Source organism: Vombatus ursinus, unplaced genomic scaffold (assembly GCF_900497805.2).
Source record: "Vombatus ursinus unplaced genomic scaffold, bare-nosed wombat genome assembly UNPS02014874.1, whole genome shotgun sequence".
Taxonomy (NCBI): domain Eukaryota; kingdom Metazoa; phylum Chordata; class Mammalia; order Diprotodontia; family Vombatidae; genus Vombatus; species Vombatus ursinus.
Window position 1 is genome coordinate 12,497,850 of NW_020954652.1, and position 18,452 is coordinate 12,516,301.

Here is an 18,452-nt window from a genome sequence, read left to right on the forward strand (position 1 = left end):
GGAAGGGAATTTTATAAGTTTCACTAAAGTAAAAAAAAAAAAAAGTTGGCCTTAGTTTTGCCCACCAGTTGATTTTTTTTAGTGTAGTCCAAATTTAATGAGGTTATAGGAAATGTAAAGAAATCCTGTGAGAGAAACATATTTATTTTTCCGTAAAGGATGTAGGTGAACATTGTCACTACTAGTCTTGCAATTATTTCCATGTTATTCCTTCCAAGATCCTTTTGAGGCTTATTAAAGAACTGCTATTACATGATTCTAGATATCTTTTGATTATGCTCCCTTAACTTGCTATAACAGTGAAAGTGATTTTATTTGTGATAGTACTAACAAATGTGTTTAACTTTCAACAAAAATATGATTTTCAGCATGAAAATGTATATCCTCACATGTGTCTTTCACAGTATAAAATGGTCACCAGGGCTTTCCAAATGGTTTTCTGTAATGGTTCTCTCTTGATTAGTTCTATATTACTCAAACTTCACTACCAGATGTAGTTGGTTTGTTCTCTTTTATTCTTAGTAATCTTAGGGATATGTTTTCCAGAATTCACTTCATTGTTTGGTGGTCAATACAATTCAAAATCAAGGAAAGAATAATGAATAGAAGAGTAATGGGCAGAGGGAAGGAAGAAGGGAGAAGGGAATTTTTTCCTCTATCTCAAAACTTGTATTTTCACAATCTGTAAAAGCCACAGCAGACAAGGGCACAGGTCATAAAAGTAATTCAGGAACCCTTACTCTTTAAAGAAACATACTGTTCAAATTCAAAAGAAAAGAAACATTGTTCCGCCAAGACTGGATTAGTTCAGTATCCACTTCATAATTAGTCGATACTTCAAGTACAAGAACCCAAGTTCTGCTCATATGGTAATAAAATAATAAAAAACAGTGAGAAATTTCCTATTTCAAAAAATAGGGTTAAGCTTTTAGAAAGTTCCTTAACACTACTTTGTGGATTTTATTGGAACATTGCATTACTTTTAGTGCTGGTACATGTAGAATTATTTGAAAAGATAGCTCTCTATTATGTTAAATAAGCTACAGAATGTTCTTCGTATAATTCCTTATTGTTAGTGAGCTGGGTTTAATTGGAAAGATCCTGGTTTGTATTTTAAAGAGATTCTTTAAAACAAATTAAAACTAGAATTTCACTGACTCATAGAATTTTCCACACAGAAGGATCTTCAGACATCATTTAAGTTTCTTAATTTTTAATGCACCTTATATAAAGTTCTGTCCTTGGAACTCTTCTTCCTCTATACTCTTGCCCTTTTTATGTATGTAGCTCCCATACCTACATTTGAAACCTCAACTGCTCCCAAAGCTTCAGATACCCATTTCCCAGTGTCTGCACACTGGATACTGCACCGACAATAAGTGTAAAACTGAATTCTTTATCTTCCCTCTAATAACGATTTCTCTCCCTAACTTTTCTATTTCTGTCATTGACAGTAATACCCTCTCAATCACTTAGGCTCAAAATCTTGGAGTCATCATTGATTTACCCTTTCCCCCTCATGTCATAAATTCAATTGGTTGCCATTATCCCTGTGCAATATTTCTCACATCTGGCCAGCAGGGCCAATTTCTACTCCCAAAAAACTCTAGTTCTTATCTTTCTTCCTTGGCTTTATGATACTGAACACTCATGATTCTCCTCAATTGCCTGACCATTCTTTGTGAGTCTCCTACAGTCCATCTCTTTCTTCTCAACTACTAAGAAGGACTATCCTGAGCATTCTTCTCTTCTGCCTTTATACTCTGTCCCTTGGCAATGTCTTCTACAACTATGGATTCAATGATCAATTCTCATTTGGAGTCATCTCTAATGACTCCAAAAATCTATATAATTCAGCACTGTTCCCTAAGTTCTAGTCCCACATTTTCAATTGCTTTTTGATCATCTTTACCTGAATGTTTAGACGGTAAACTCAGCGTATCCAAAACTCAATACATCATCTTCTCCTTCAGCATGCCAAGCATCCCAGTTCTCTATTTCTGTTGATTCTGCCATCATGCTCCCAGTCTGTCAGGCTTGAAACCTCAGAGACATCTTTGATTCTTCCTCTAATTGCCTATTACCTAATAACCAAATTCTTTTTAATATTTCTTCCATTCATCTCCTACGTACTCCATTAATATGACCACCACCCTAGTTTAGGTCACCGTCCCTTAGTATCTTAAATAATCTTTTTAATGGCCTCCTCTTTCTCATCTTCAAAAACTATTTCACATAGGAGACAAGATAACCTTCTTAATGAGCCTGTGTGACCAAGTAATTTCCCATTCAAAAAGCCCCACTGGAGCACAGGGAATTGAATACAAGCTTTTACTGAAAGGTGCTGTGCTAGGTGTTAAGGATAAAATGATAAAATTTGATCAAAAAGTCTCTTCCCTCAAAGACTTACATTCTATAGAGGGAATACAGCACTAAACAGGGAAGTAAATACAAAATAATAGGATGCAGAAGAGAAGACTAGTAAGTAGGGGGGTCAGGAAGTGACTCTTATAGGAGATCACACCTGATCTGGGCCTCTAAGGAAGCTAAGGATTCTCATAGGTGGTAGAGAGGAGCGAGAGAGCAATCTAGACATGTAGAACAACGTGTACAGAAGTCGAGGCAGAATCCTAAGTCACAGAACAGCAAGTACCACAGTTAGGATAGAAAACAGCAGGCACAAAGAGTAATATTATGAAAAAAGTGTGGGGAGGTGGGCTAGATCCCAAAGGCGATGGGCTTTAAATAATGAGCAGATGTAATCGTATAGAATGCAATTATTATATATAGTATTTAATGTTAAAACCTGATTCTAACATGTAAGGACTTTTACCATCTAGTTCTGGTCTTTCACCCACTACTCCTTCTTTTACAAGACTTGGTAACAGATTAGATATGGGGCTGGAGCTGGAAGATGGGGTGAGAGATAGCGAGGAGTTAGGAAAGACACCTAGATTGTGCTTGGGTGTCTGGGAAGATGGTGGTGCCCTCTATGACATAGATGAAAGTTCAGAAGAGGGGAAGATTTTAGGAAAAAGGGAAATTTTTTTTTTTTTGGATATCAAAGTTTTAGTCGGTTGTCTTATCATGATGTGGAAATGATCCTTAGTTCTCAAAGGCTATGCTATAAGAGTGCAACTTTTGACAGGAAGAGGAACCAGGTCAGCTATCTCTTCATTTTCCATTGGGCTACACTCTTCTGAACTTCTTTGGACCTCTCCATCATGACTGCCCCCTTCCTCACAAATTAGACTGTAAGCTCCTTGAGGGCAAGGATTATCTTTTTCATATCTGTATCTCCAGCACTCAGCATAGTGCCTGGCACATAGTAGGTGCTTTGATTGCTCCTACTATCTTTCAAAGGCTTTCTGGATGGTCCCATCAGCATAACATGTTGTATGTATAGTCACAGCACAAGCAGGCCTACCTCAATAATGAATTCTTTGGCCATGACACCTCATTTTGATTTTTGTTGTTATTCATTAAAGAATTTTAAAAATACTTTAAGCAATGCCATGGTGAGTACAATCTCAACCTGGATTCAAGAAATGAATGCCCATTTAGAAACTGTGTATCCTGCAGATTTCTTATAGGGAAACGGGAGTCTTGGGACTCTTAAGCCAGATAAATAAAAACTCTCAATGAACTTATTAACTTCTAACTTTTAAAAGCTTGTAAATATAATGAAAGGAAATGAAAAGGATTCAAAAGAAGGTATACTTTGTTTTAAAAAGGGTGCTACAAATAAATTAAGTTTTGGAGACAACTGAGGACTCCTAAACCAAGTGTTATATAGAGTAACTCCTGAGGCCAAGTTCTAACTGAACAGTCGTGCCTTGTTTGAATGTTCTGTCAAAAATGTGACAATAACGGTCTTTGAGAAGTATTGTAGACTTCTTATTTTGCATTGGAGCCCGTTCTCAGCTGTTTAGGTAATTTCTTGTTTATTTGTTTCAATGATGTTTCAATTAAAAATTCCTTAATTTGCTCTGAAACCATAATTATCATGGTTACTATACAAGTGTGAATTTTATTCCATGAGACAGATTTAAATGTGGTTTCTGTCCCATTTTCTTGTATACCATTAGTGAACAAAAATTGTATGGAGGCTTAAGCAAGTTCTTTGAGAAAGGCAAATAATTTTAGACAATGAATAAAAATTAATACTGTGGAACTTCTTCCTGACTTTAATATGTTAAAGATGAAGTTAGCACGATAGCTTTTTTTTTTTAATTCATGTAGTTTACATCTATTTGCATCATATGTTAGAAGAGAAGGCATTTAAATGATAGGTGTGAAGTAAATTCAATTCAATTCACTGGACAGGTCAGAAGCTGTGTGTGTGTGGATGTTTAAGTCATAATAGTTTGCCTTAAATTAGTTCTGGCTTTCTTGTCAGCTTTGATGTCCCAATATAATAAAGATGAGTAAAGCTAGACAGACTTCCAGATACAGTGAAGGATAAAAGGGCCTGGCATACTATGGCCCATGAGGTCACAAAGAGTTGGATATGATTGAACAATGGAACAACAACAACAAAAAGTTAGGAAAAGAATTTTTACAACCAGTTTGTCTGATAAGGGCCTCATTTCTAAAATACATAGAAAAATGAGTCAAATTTATAAGAACACAAGTCATTCCCCAACTGATACATAGTCAAAGGATATGAATAAGCAGTTTTCAGAGGAAGAAACTAAAGCTATCTATAGTCATATGAAAAAATGTTCTAAATCACTATTGATTAGAGAAATGCAAATCAAAACGACTCAGAGGTACCACATCACACCTATCAGATTGGCCAACATGACATAACAGGACAATGATAAATACTGGAGAAGATGTGGGAAAACTGGAACTCGAATGCATTGTTGGTGGAGTTGTGGAATGATCCAACCATTTTGGAGAGCAATTTGGAACTATGTCCAAAGGGCTATAAAATTGTGCATGCTTTTGGATCCTGCAATACCACTTCTAGGTCTGTATCCCAAAGAGATCATAAAAATGGGAAAAGGACCCACATGTACAAAAATATTTATAGCAGCTCTTTTTGTGGTGACCAAGAATTGAAAATTGAGGGGCAGCTAGGTGGTGCAGTAGATAGAGCACTAGCCCTGGAGTCAGGAGGACCTGAGTTCAAATCTGGCCTCCAATACTTGGCATTTACTAACTGTGTGACCCTGGGCAAGTCACTTAACCCCATTGCCTAGCCCCTCCCCCCCCAAAAAGAATTGGAAATTGAGAGGATGCCCATCAATTGGGAAATGGCTGAACAAGTTGTGGTATATGAATGTAATGGAATACTATTGTGCTGTAAGAAATAATGAGCAGGCTGACTTAAAAAAAAAAAAAAAACAACCTGGAAAGATTTGCATGAACTATGATGCAGAGTGAAATGAGCAGAACCAGGAGAACATTGTACACAGTTACAGCCACATTGCGGGATGACTGAATTAGCTCTTCACAGCAATGCATGAATCTAAGACAACTCCAAAAGACTCATGGTGGAAATTGCTATCCACACCCAGAGAAAGAACCATGGAGTCTGAATGCAGATGGAAGCACAATATTTGCTATTCTTTTCCTTTATTGTTTTGTTTTATTGCTTCATTCCCTTGGTGCTTTTAGTTCTAATTGTTCTTTACATCATGACTAATGGGAAAATATGCTTAATGTGAACGTGTAAGTACAGCCTATATCAGATTGCATGCCCTCTTGGGATGGGGAGAGAGGAATGGAGAGGAGAAAATTTAAAACTCAAAATCTTATGGAGATGAATGTTGAAAACTAAAACCAAATTAATTATCAAGGAAAAACAACAACAACAACAACAAAAAGCTAGAAGTCTATTTTGGTCCTAGGTTGATGAGCTGGTACAGCTGGAGGCAGTCCAGGATCTGTTTTATCTGTTCCTTAGACCTGGAACCTCAGCATTCCATAAATCTGTGGGTAATCAGATCCTAAGGAAACCAATTCATGTTTATTTAAGTCTGAAAACCAAAGATATAACTGCCAAGTTAAATCTAGGTATTTTTATCTTCTGCTTTGGGTACCATTTTCCCTTGGACAAGCTGGTGACACAGTGATAAAATCTTTCAACATTACATGACAAGCATCATCTGTTTATCCTTCTTATTACAATACTTACCCTCCTTTCAAAATATTCTCAGAGTAATCAGCTGCCAAAGCTTGCCATTTCTACTTCCATGACATCTCTGGTATGCTACCACGTTAATCCAGGCCTCAAAAACAGCCTCCTTGCTGCTTTCTCTGTCTCAGGTTTCTTACTACTTTTGTTCATCCTATGACAATTTTGCCAAAGTGGGGGTTCCTTAAGTGCAGAGTTGGTGACGTCATTTGTTTGATCAATCAATTCCAGTAGCTCCCTAACAATCTTAAGGGGAAAAACAAAACAAAAAAACAAAACAAAACAAAACCAAAAAAACCAAACTCCTATGACTAGCTTTTAGAGTTTTGCACAACTTGGTTCCAAACTCATTGGACATTACTCCCCTTCCTATACTCTGCAATCTGGCCTAAATGGCCTTCTCTATGTTCCTCACACAACATACTCCAAGATCCCTGTCTCTGCCGTGGCTGTATTTTCATTCCATGGGGCCTGGAGACTGAGTATTTGGGATGGTGACATCTACAAAGTATGTTGCTCTTAAGTTTTAAGGTCTAGTCCAGTGTCATATCTGGATGATTGTGGGCAAAGTATTATCTATGATAAAAGTCCCGATCTAATAAATTTAATTTGTTGAATTTTCAAGCCTGCTTTGAGGTCTGCATTTATAGTAAAAGGAATTTACTGTCTTACCTTGTGAAAAGTAGCAAGCTTCTGATGTATACATCTGGTCTCAAGTTGTATACTGCTAAGGCATTTAGTCGGTGCTAAATTCCTGTAGCCAGCAATGACATGCTGCAGAGTCTCTATCTTCCTTTAAAATCTATATTATATAATCCACGTTACTTAAGGATAACCCTTGTGCAATTTCTGGTGGCCACAATCTGTTCCTGAATTGCCATTATAAGTTCCTTCATTTCCACAGACACAGGACTGAAGACTGAGAAAATTACATCATTACATTCTTCTCTAATTCAGTGCTTTACACATGTTGCTAAAATTAAACTAATATTTAGGCTAGTCAGTTACTACGTTCGAGGCACTGTACTAAGCACAGGCGATACAAAGAAAGACAAAAAACATGGTGACTGCCTTCAGGGCATTCATATCCTAATAGTTAATGTGGAAGACAATGCAAATAACTAGATATATAAAAGATACAGACCAAGTAGACGTAAGGTAACATCAGAAGGGAAGGCACTGGCAAATGGGTCAACCAGAAAAGGCAGCAAGTGAGATTTGAGCTGAGTCTTAAATACAGTGTGAAACTAAGAGGCAGAGTGAAAGCGGCAGAGCACTCCATGCATAGGGGGTGGAGGAGGAATAGCCAGTATAAAGAAATGGAGATGAGAGATGAGAGTGCCAGGTAGAAGGAATATCAAGGAGATCAGTACTGATGCATCAAAGATTATGTGGAGGGGAGTTAACTGTAAGAAGACAGGAAAGATAGGAAAAGTTCAAGTTATAAAGATCTTTAGATGCCAAATAAAGAACTTTACATTTGTAAAATTTATATTTCACGGAGTATACTGAGTAGGGAGGAGGGTGGGTGACATGGTTAGACTTACACTTTGAAAAGCACTTTGACATTAAAGGAAACTGAAAGAGTCTAGGCCAGAGGTGATGCGGACCTGCTAGGGTGGTGGCTGGGTGAAAGGACAAAAGGGGATGTACCCATGAGAGCTGCTGTGAAGGTAGAAATGACAAGAATGGTAAATGGATTGGATATATGAGCTGAGTAAAAATAAGACATTAAGGATGACAACAAGGATGTAAGCCTGGGTGACTGGGAAGATGGCGGTGCCCTCCCTCTACAACCATAGGGAAGTTCTAAAGAGAGGAGATAATGAATTCTGTTCGGGAAAATGCTGATTTGAGATGCCTACAGGTGCATTCCCTCTGTATAAAATCTTTAAATTTTCCTTTTTTCAGGATTTTGTATTTTTAATGAAATACTAACATGGTATAGTTTATTTTGGTCATTTTGACCATTATTCACGTCCACTGTTGAACAATTTGATTGGTTCTAAGCCACCTATCTACATGAGCAGATGGTCTTAATATAATGTGTAGAATTATTGGAAATTATGGTCCATCTCTATCTTAGTTTCAAATCAGAAAGATTTCTCTCCAATTTTCAGGTGCAAGAATTTAAAATATTACATTATAATCATCACTATCAAGGTTAAATATGGTAATGTTAAGTCAAACGTGGAAAAATATGTCATGTCTATAAAGCTCAAAAATGGAACCATTTCTAATCTCTGTTTCTAGGGGCTACTTCAAGAGCTTTTAAAATCTAAATATTTAAAAGCATTTTTTAAAACACGTGTTACAAATTCAGTATTTCATAATGGCTCAGTGAGCTTGGAGGTATTTTTGGAAATTTACATTTTCATGACAGACCACGTCCATGGTCTACCATAGTCTATTGTGTAAACACATTCATGTGAAACAACACATATTGTTTACATAGCAAATACCTTCATAAAATGTAGCAGTATGCATACCAAGAAAAATTCAACTATACTGTGGTAGACTATTAATAACTCATATTTACATCCCAAAAGATTTCATTGCCTATTTCAAACTTTAAAACAACTGAGCAAACAAAGTTAAGAGTGACTCGAGGCAGGTGGGTATGAATAGGAAAGGAAAATTGAATGTGGCACAATGTGGCCATCACAGAATCTTGGAGGGGAAAGGGAATATAGAAGTTTCTATAGTCCAAAGGTAAAGGCCTAAAGCATGAATACCCCCTAAAACATATTAATCAGTGCTAAGCCAACCTACAGCTGAATACCTTGAGTGTTGGTAACATCGTTTCCTTTAAATGCAGTCCATTAAATTTTTTGACAGCTCTAAATCTATGATATTTGTTAAGCACTTACTGTATACCAGGCGCTATACTAAGCCCTGGAGATATAAAGAAAGGCAAAAAACAGTTTCTGCCCTCAAGGAACTTAAATTATGGTACAAGTTCTGTCATTAACTAGCTTAGTGACCTTGGTAAAGATCACTTCACCATCTCCCCCTTAAGCTTCAATTCTCTTACCTGTAAAATGAAGGATTAGATCAGATAAGGGGTTCTTAACCCTTTTTGTGTATTTTGGATCCTTCTGTCAACATGGTAAAGCCTATATACCCCTTCCAGCTTTGGAAGGTTGTTTGCAGTTACAGAGAATAAGTAGAAAAGGAGAATTGCCCTCATGCATTGAAGACCTATTTATATAGTAAATGGATGAGGCAACAGATGTAAAAATGTTAATTTGATTGCATAGGAATGATACGGTGTTGAGGCTGATGTTAGGGAAGATACTTTGCAAACTTACTGATGATAAGGCCCTGTCAAGAGATATTTTCAATATAATTGATGGATTTTAAAATAAAAACCATAACGGGAAAATAGTATTGGCTTCTATGCTGATAAAGTCCAATGGATATTAGAACAAAACTCAAGCACTAGTTAAAATGTGGTGCTTCATGCAATTCAGAGAAATTTAACATCTGTCATTTGTGCAGAGAAATATGAGAAGCCATATACAAGTTGTCAAGCTGTGATAACTTCCTAAAAGACCAGACAGATCACTGAAAAGAAAAGTTCTTTGCAAAATGGTGCACTAATACAAGGACAGAGAATATATAGCACTTTTCTATTACAGCAAACACTTTGAACCTCTATGTCCAAGTACTTCAAAGGATGTCTGAGTTCAAAGAAGAAATTGCCATTTTTCAAAGTGGCCCAAAACATAAAAATGAAAAAAAAAAACATTTTATAACAAAAATGACCTCCTAAACACGCATATTTAGTAGATATTTTTGAAAAACTGTGAACTCTAAACAAATCAATACAAAGTTCTCAAAGTCACACTTCTGCTCCTGAAAGATAAAGACGCTCTACGAAATATTTAGAAATATGGATAATAAATTTGCCAAATAACATTTTGATGTGTTTTCCAACTGAAAAACAAAATAGCTGCCCTGAAAATGAAAAAGAAAGTAAAAGTAATCATTTGAGAGGTCTACAGAAGTTGTTTTCCTTCTATTTAAAAGACCCAGATATTTATAAATAGGGATGGTCAAGTAATTCATTTTCAATGAACAAATATGATACATTTGGTCTTACTCCATCTGAAAAGAAATAGTTAATGACTTGTTTTATGACAGTATGCTGTAACAAATGTTTGAGCCTAAAAATCTTATTAGATTTTGGCCATGGATGAAGAAAGAGTTCTCTAATTTATCAAAGTAACTTTTACTATTTTACTTTTTTTTTTACTGTTAGTTGTTAATGCTGTGTTAATGTGAAATGAACTTTCCTATTGAAGCTGTTATAAAACATATCAATATCAATTGGTCATTGAAAAAGAATTGTATCAATATCATCTATGATACCATATTTTGAGAAAATTTATGCCAAAAAACAAGTCTACTCATTACCGAGGTACTACTATTATGGTTATTACTCTTATGTTAGGAATATGAAAATTGTAAATGTCATCAATATATAAAAATCACTGCACTTATATTGTTTTATTGTATTTTTGAGATTAATTTGTTTGCCATTGTAAATATTACAACAAATTTTCACTTTTATTTATTTTGTTAAAGCAGTTGATGACTTAGTTAATAGAGTACAGGGCAGGAAGTCGGAAAAACTTGAGTTCAAATTTGGCCTTAGACATTTACTAGCTGTGTGACCTTGGGCAAGTCACTTAACTTCTATCTGCCTCAATTTTCTCCACTGTAAAATGGGGATCACAATAGCACCTACCTCACAAGGTTGTTGTGAAGAACAAATGTGATCAAATGAGATAATATCTTTAAAGCACTTAGCACCCAAGTGTAGATGCTTAATAAATGCTTGCTTGTTCTTTTCCCTACCACTTTACACCTTTCACTTAAATAAATGTGATTTGCATAGCTTCTTCTATGGAAAGAAGGCATGGATGTAATGATGTTTTGGTAAAAAAAAAAAAATAGAGGCACTGTTACATAAAGTTTTAAATCCACTAATCTATCACCACTCTTCCTAACTTTACTTTAAAGTCTGATTTCTTCAATTGGTGATAAACACTTTCTGCCTGAGCCAATTAAGCATTGTTAGATAAGGCCAACTATTAATAAGATAATTTTAATCAATTTTATACTTACTTGCAATAGATAAAAACAGTTTAATCAATCTTTAAAATCTTATTAAAGCAACAGATCAAGAATTATTTATAATTAATGAATAAGATACCAATATTTCCTTGGAAATAAAAAAAAAAACCAAAACGTTCAGCTATGAAGATAAAACTTGTAACTTTGTATTAGTGATGACATTATCTTAGAGAACTCTTGTTTTACTATGTACAAAAATTAGTGAAGCAGGCAACTCCCGCTAAAAACAAAACAAAACAAAAAAAAAACAAAACTTGGGTTTAAATATGTTAAGATTGCAATAATTTTGAGCATTAATTTAAAATATTCTAATGACCAAAGAACTGAAAGCAAGTATTTTAGTACGTTATCAAATCTTAAAGATATCTTAAAAGTGCTGGCAAAATAAATTTTATCCCAGATATAATTTAAAAATAAGTGAATAAGGATAATAAAATTTAGTCACTAACCAAAACTAAAATAACAAGCTTTAGGTATTGACATCTTTAATTTGGACACTGGAAAATTACTGACCTTTGCACTCTTTTTCATACTTTTCAGATAAGAGATGATAGCAACAGCCAACACTGCAAACTCCTTTGATTTCAGACTTAGATGTAAATATCCGAAGAGTATTTGGAGCAAGATCCCCACATGTATGCAGACCCACCATAATACAATCCTTTCACAAAGAAAGAAAAGGAGAAAAAAAGTTATTATGTTGTTAGCAAAAAAGAGAGTTTAAAAAAGCTATTCAGATGAAAAAATTTAAATATTGAAAAGTACATAATTTTCTTAGCTTCTATGACTACCAAATTTCCCTGAAGTGTTTTTTAATTTATATACTAAAATAGCCACTCTACACAAATGGACGATACTGATTTGCTATCAATATGGAATCTTTTCTCCCTTAGCATTACACAGTGGAAAGAAAGAATCCTGGATTTAGAGACAGAAGACTGGGTTTCAAATGAAGTCACTTTGACATCTAGGCCTCAGTTTCCTCACCCGTAAAGTGACAGTAGAACAGAATGATCTCTTTCTTACTCTACATCCATGAGCTAATGATCCTATATGGGAATTTCATGATTTAATGATAATAGGTCTAGACCCTCTATGCCTGCACTTGGTACCACTGGCATTTCCAAAATAGATAACCAGACTAAAAGCTGAACCGTAAAATGAAGCAAACAAGATGATAAACTATCATCTAGGAGGGCTCTGCACCTTCTCTGCTACTCAGAGTCTTAGACAGATGCCCAGAGCACCTAGGGTTTAAATAACTTGCACAGAACCAGTACGTAGACAGGTGGGATTTTAATACAAAGTATTAACATAATATTGAGTGCCAACTTTCCCTCTATATTAAATAACATGAAATACGCAAAAATTGTTCCCCTAAAGTACATTTTCCTTCTGATTGGTTAATTAATTTAAGGCCAATTGACTTAGGACTTAATGTTTGTCTCTTCCTATCATCATATTCTCTTTCCTTCCTTCCCTCTCTCTCTCTTTCTCTCCCTCTGTCTCTCTCACATACACATACGCACACACACACACACACACACACACACACACATTTTAGCTAATTAAGTACCATTCAAAGTGAGTTGACTTAATGAAATATTTAAAAGACTAATAATAAGACAATCTTAGTACTGATATCATATGGCTACCCTAAGAATCAGTCCCAGGATATGACAGTGTTAGTGCTAAAAGGGCATTTGGACGTTATCCGGCATAACACCTTCATTTTACAAATGTGGAAACTGAGTCTCAGAAGGTCACGTCAGTAAAGTTTTGCATAACCATTCCTTCCTTATCCAGTTCTCATTTTTTTGTTGTTGTTCAGTAATTTTCAGTCATGTCTGCCTCTTCGTGACCCCTTTTGAGGTTTTCTTGGCAAAGAATCAGGAGTACTTTGCTATTTCCTTCTCTAGTGATGAAGGCAATTAGAGGTTAGGTGACTTGCCCAGGGTCACACACACAGCTAGTAAGTGTCTTAGGCCAGATTTGAACTCAAGATGTCTTCCTGACTCCAGGCCTGGAACTCTACGCACTATGGTGCCACCTAGCTGCTTCTAGTTCTCATTCTACTATACCACTTTGTCTCTCAAAGAGCTAGCTATTGAATTTAAAGATTATATTGCATGACACAAACATACAATATATATTACATATTATGACATATATAATAAATTTTAATATTATTATAAATATACTTGCTTTATAAGGTTTTAAAGTCAACAATGCACTGAACATATTTTAAACACGTGAATAAATCAGAAAATATGAAAGTGATACACAAGGCTCACATGTACTAGTCTGTTTCTTTCATACACCAGACAAATGTTTCATTTATATTTTTGGTGCCTTGTGGATTGTAGGGATTCTTAACAATTGAATCGAACATTGCAAATTATTTACTGTAATAGAATTTTGCTGAAATTAATACTTTGATAAAAATCATTCTCAGGCTACAGGATTGAGAAATGAAGCCAAGAGTCTCTAGTCAATTAAGAAGCATTTATTCAGCACCTACTATGTGCCAGGAACTGTGGTTGGCACTGGGGATACCAAAACAATAACAACAAAAATGAAACCAACCCTGCCCTCAAGGAGCTTACATTCTATCACGTATAGAAATACAAATAGAGAGTTATATACAGAATACATGCTAAATAAATGCTAAGTTATTTTGAGAGAAATGCAGCTTGGAGTTTAGGGGAATCAAGAAAAGTCTCCTTTATGCTAAGTCTTGAAGAAAACAAGGGATTCTAAGAGGCTGATGTGAGGAAGGAGTGCATTCTCTGAATGGGGGACAAAGTGAAAAGTCATGGAGAACGAGTACAATTTCTCACTTGTAAAATGAAAGGGTTGGGCTAGATTGGGAGTGTAAAACTTGAGCTTAAAATATAATTGGGAAAATATTTGACAAACAAAAATACAGCACAGATAGTGTTAATTTGTCGTTTTCTGAGTCAATATACAGGCTGCAGGGATCTACTTCTGTTTGAGTTTGACACCACTGGACTAGATAACCTCGAAGGTCACTCCAAGTTCTAAATCTATGATTCTATCCTTCACACAAAAGGGACTTCGAATCCAGAGGAAAAATGAATGAGCCACAAATTTTTTTCTTCTTCCTAGTTACTGTACCTTTTCCTGTACTGTTTTATTTTGTTTTATTATTTGGAAGTTTAGTTAACTATTTAGGTGCTAGAATATTTGAGGTTGTGGGCACCAAAGAATTAAGGATAAAATGTCTACAAGATAGAATGATGAAGTATAAATAGCTCTACCCATCTTGGCTTTTTTCTCCTTTGTTACAATGTAAATAGCACACAATCAGGTCCTTCCCTTACAGGTTTAGGAAGCATTTGTTTTATATGCCTACTGTGTTTACAGAATTCAATGTAATCAGAATCATAAGGCATTACTTCTATAAGCTAGGAGACTATAGCTTTATTATCCAAAATTGAAATTTTTAATGTTATGATTATAACATAGAGGATTTTAGCATTACAGAAGATAAATCCTCGTGATCCCCAGAAATATCTGAATTGGTAATACCCATAATGCTATTACCTGGAAAACATCCTTCAATTAGAAAATAGACATTTAAGGTCCTATGGGAAATGTTTTGGTGCCATTACCCTTCTAGATCCTTAAGAGACATACTGGGGAGGCAGAATCTAAATAGCATTGCAAGCAGGGAGTATGAGGGGAAAGAATCAAAGATTATTGAGGTTTTAATCTTATGCGGTACTCTGACACCTGAGAAACTTGTCCAGAGTCACACTGCTAATGTCAGAACCAAGATTCTAACACAGATGGCCTGATTCCAAATTCAGTCTTGGTTCTACTCCACCAACAATAGAGTTTGTTGTATTTTATCCTGTAAATGATAAGGAACCTCCAAAGGTTTCTAAGCAAGAAAACCATGTGATCAGACTTATGGATGAGCAAAGTTGACAACCATGTGAAGTAGCTATGGCAAAGGGAAAAGCATGGGTTCTCAACCTGATGTCTGTGGGTAGATTTCATGGCAGTCAGTGAACTCAAGTAGGAAAAACATTTCAGTATAATTGGTTTCCTTTATATGCATATGTATTTCATTTTATGCATTTAAAAACATTAAAAACAAAGTCTATGGACTTTGCCAGATTGCCAAAGCAGTCCATGAAACAAAACAGGTTAAGAACCCCTGAGTGAGAGACTGGGAGAACAAGAGGGACCAGTAAAAATGTTATTGCAACAATCCAGGTGAGAAGTAATGGGGGATCTCAATGGGGACAATGGCAGTGTAAATGGACAGGGTCCAACGAGACAGATATTGGGGAAGTAGGATAAACATAGCTTGGCAAGTCAGGAGTGAGGAAGAGGAAAGAATCAAAGATTATTGAGGTCTCAAGCCTCAATCAACTGAGGTACTTTTTGTTCTCAAGTTTCTATTTGAATTAAGGGACTTCGAATCAATACATTCTCCATGGAAGGTCCTATACTTTGGAATGTGCTCCAGGCAACTGTGGCTTATAGGACCCAGGAAAGACTAATTCATATTTCTTTTCCTCTGGCTCTTTTTTTTTTATTAGCCTACTGATAATTTATCATAAGGCTACTTATGTATTCTGCTGCTATTTTTAAAAACTATAAACATTTTAAAACAACTATTATTATTTTAATAACATATTTAACTACCTCCAGATCTGTAATGATGTCACAAAGTTCAGATTCTGCAGTGATAAAAGAGGTTAAAGGTGAATAAATGCTTGGTTCATTGGAATCCTTTGCTTGGTCCTTGAAGGTCACTGTCTTTTTTCCCTCTTCATGCTCTTTAGAAAGTCTCTCATAGTCTTTAGTGGCCAGAGATGCAGGTCTGATGGCATCAACAGGCAAAACATTTAAAAGAGGCGATCTATTTTCCAGAAGGAAGCTGCCAGGTCTTTGTGGCAAGGGGTCAGTGTGATTTTCCATTTCCCTTGTGACATCAGAAATTATAGTGTCTGTGAAATCTGACAGAACTTGATCTGAGACAGATCTCCTGTCTTCATTTGCAAGACTACTGCTCGTACTTACGAGCTTTTCTTTGATATTTGTTTTACATTTCTGTCCATCTTGGCCCGTACTTTCTTTTGCTGTCTCTAATACCTGACCACCGATATGTGCTCTTGAACGAGTCTGATAGACTCTCCAGTGTTTCTTCAATTTCCTGTTTCTTTCCTTTGCTCCATGTGTATTGATATTTGAGGAATCAATTCCATAAACCTTTAAGCCATACTGCATGGACAGAAAGGAGCTTAGATAGCCTTTACCAGAGCCAAGGTCAATCACCTAAAGTAAAGCAAACAGCAGAAATCAAAAATAGCTTGCACTATCCCAAAAAACAAGACATTTTTCAACCAAAGGTTCCTAAAAGGAGAGCAGAGTTTTACATATATGGATTCAATGATTTACTTAAGTATCATAAAACAGAGAGATATTTGACCATATTAAATTTTGACTTCTGGTTTCAAGTTATAAACTAATAAAAGACTTAGCTATTAAGTAGATTTTCATAAAAAGTAAGTGACTGAATATAGAAATACAGCAAAATCTTTATGTGACTTCTTTATACTTATATAAAAATTAAACATAGTTAAATCATAACAAATATTAGTCATTCCAGCTAAATGTAGTTCACATAGATTTAATATATATATACATACATCAGGGATAGGTCTTTATAATTCATTAATATTAATCTCAAAAAGAATGGATTTGTCTAATTCAAGGGTGGAAACATCTTTTGTTCTTTCCATATGTGATGGAAGTCTACTGATTTTTTATTTTTATTCTACTGATCCTGTTCTTCCAAAGAATCAAGACAGGTGTTCGTTCTTAGCTTGTGGTTTGAGAACTTGGTTAAAAAAAGGGGGGGGGGAATAACTGTATTCAATATAATTGGTTTTCTTTATAATCCCATGTGTTTTATTTTATGCATTTAAAAATATTATTCTGAGAAGCAGTTCATAGGTTTCACCAGATAGCCCAAAGGGATTTATGACTCCAAAAAGATTAAGAATCCCTAGGTCGAGAAAACACACTCACATAAATATCCCACTCTCAGTCCATTCTCACTCTGAGACTAGTAAAAATTAAGTGCTCATTATTTATATTACTATATTGGATGGTTATGTAGCCCCAACCCTGAATCCAAATCACATCATCTATATCACTAAAGGAGTAGAAATGTCATTAGTTTAATTCTAGTTCAATCTAAAGTCTGTTTCCAATTTAACTAAGCGTTTATAAAGCTGTAATAAGAACCAGTGACAAACAATTATATACACATAAATACCTACCTGGGAGTATTGTTGTCTGTAGACAGAAAAGAAGTTAAACAAAGTTCCTCCTCTACGTCACTGATTCTTAAATCTCCGGGGATGCTATACCATATATGATATTATCTGATTTCACAAAATCAACTAACTGCATAAAAAACAGCACATTTTAACACCTGCCCATTTGAAAATTTAAATCATTTTATATTTGAGATTTTATAAAGAATTTCGCAACACCTTTAAAATAACATGAGAATCCCTGAGGTAAGAAACAAAAGCTGGGTTTGGACTTACTGATTCCTTAGGATCTTTGGATCTAAAACAGAAAAAAATGAAAGTGACAAGCCAATAAACAAACAGTATGTGTGGGATGCAAAGGACACTAAATCACAAACAGGAATAAATTAAGATGGAAAGTGATATGCACTGGAGACTGATTCCAACACTACTCCAGTTACCCTGTTCACACTACACTTCAGTGGTACAGCCCTGTCTCTGTATTGGTGCAGTGGTTACTAACTTGCCTGGAAACATTCCTGTTTAAACAACAACAACAACGATTTTGAGTCCCAATCTCATTTAAAACTTTTGCCAAGTCAAGTTCAGAGTTTCTGAGAGACTGTTAGTTCTTTGGAAACAGAGCCTATGATGTATCCATCTTTGTACCTGTCACATGTACCACAGTGCCTTGTAGAAAATGGCAGTTACTGAAAGAATATTATATTGAAGAAGGAATTATATTGAATATTATATTGAAGAAAGAATTATACTATATTGAAGAAAGTATATGATGTAAGATAAAAAAGGTAACTAGATGTAGGTGTAGTAGATACTTAATAGATGCTAGCCAATTGCCCCCCCTC

General features: G+C 35.4%; 1 protein-coding gene across 3 annotated transcripts in view; it reads right to left on the reverse strand.

Moving 5' to 3' along the window:
* The window catches only part of METTL25 (methyltransferase like 25), a 152,603-nt gene that overhangs the window by 78,535 nt on the left and 55,616 nt on the right, over positions 1-18,452 (reverse strand). For 2 of the 3 annotated variants that reach the window (XM_027842514.1, XM_027842515.1), the window contains 2 exons: positions 15,968-16,600; positions 11,801-11,948 (listed from right to left, as the gene is read on the reverse strand). In XM_027842514.1, coding sequence (XP_027698315.1) covers positions 11,801-11,948; positions 15,968-16,600 — 781 coding nt within the window. The remainder of the gene's footprint in view (positions 1-11,800; positions 11,949-15,967; positions 16,601-18,452) is intronic. The other variant, XM_027842516.1, reaches the window with a different exon arrangement.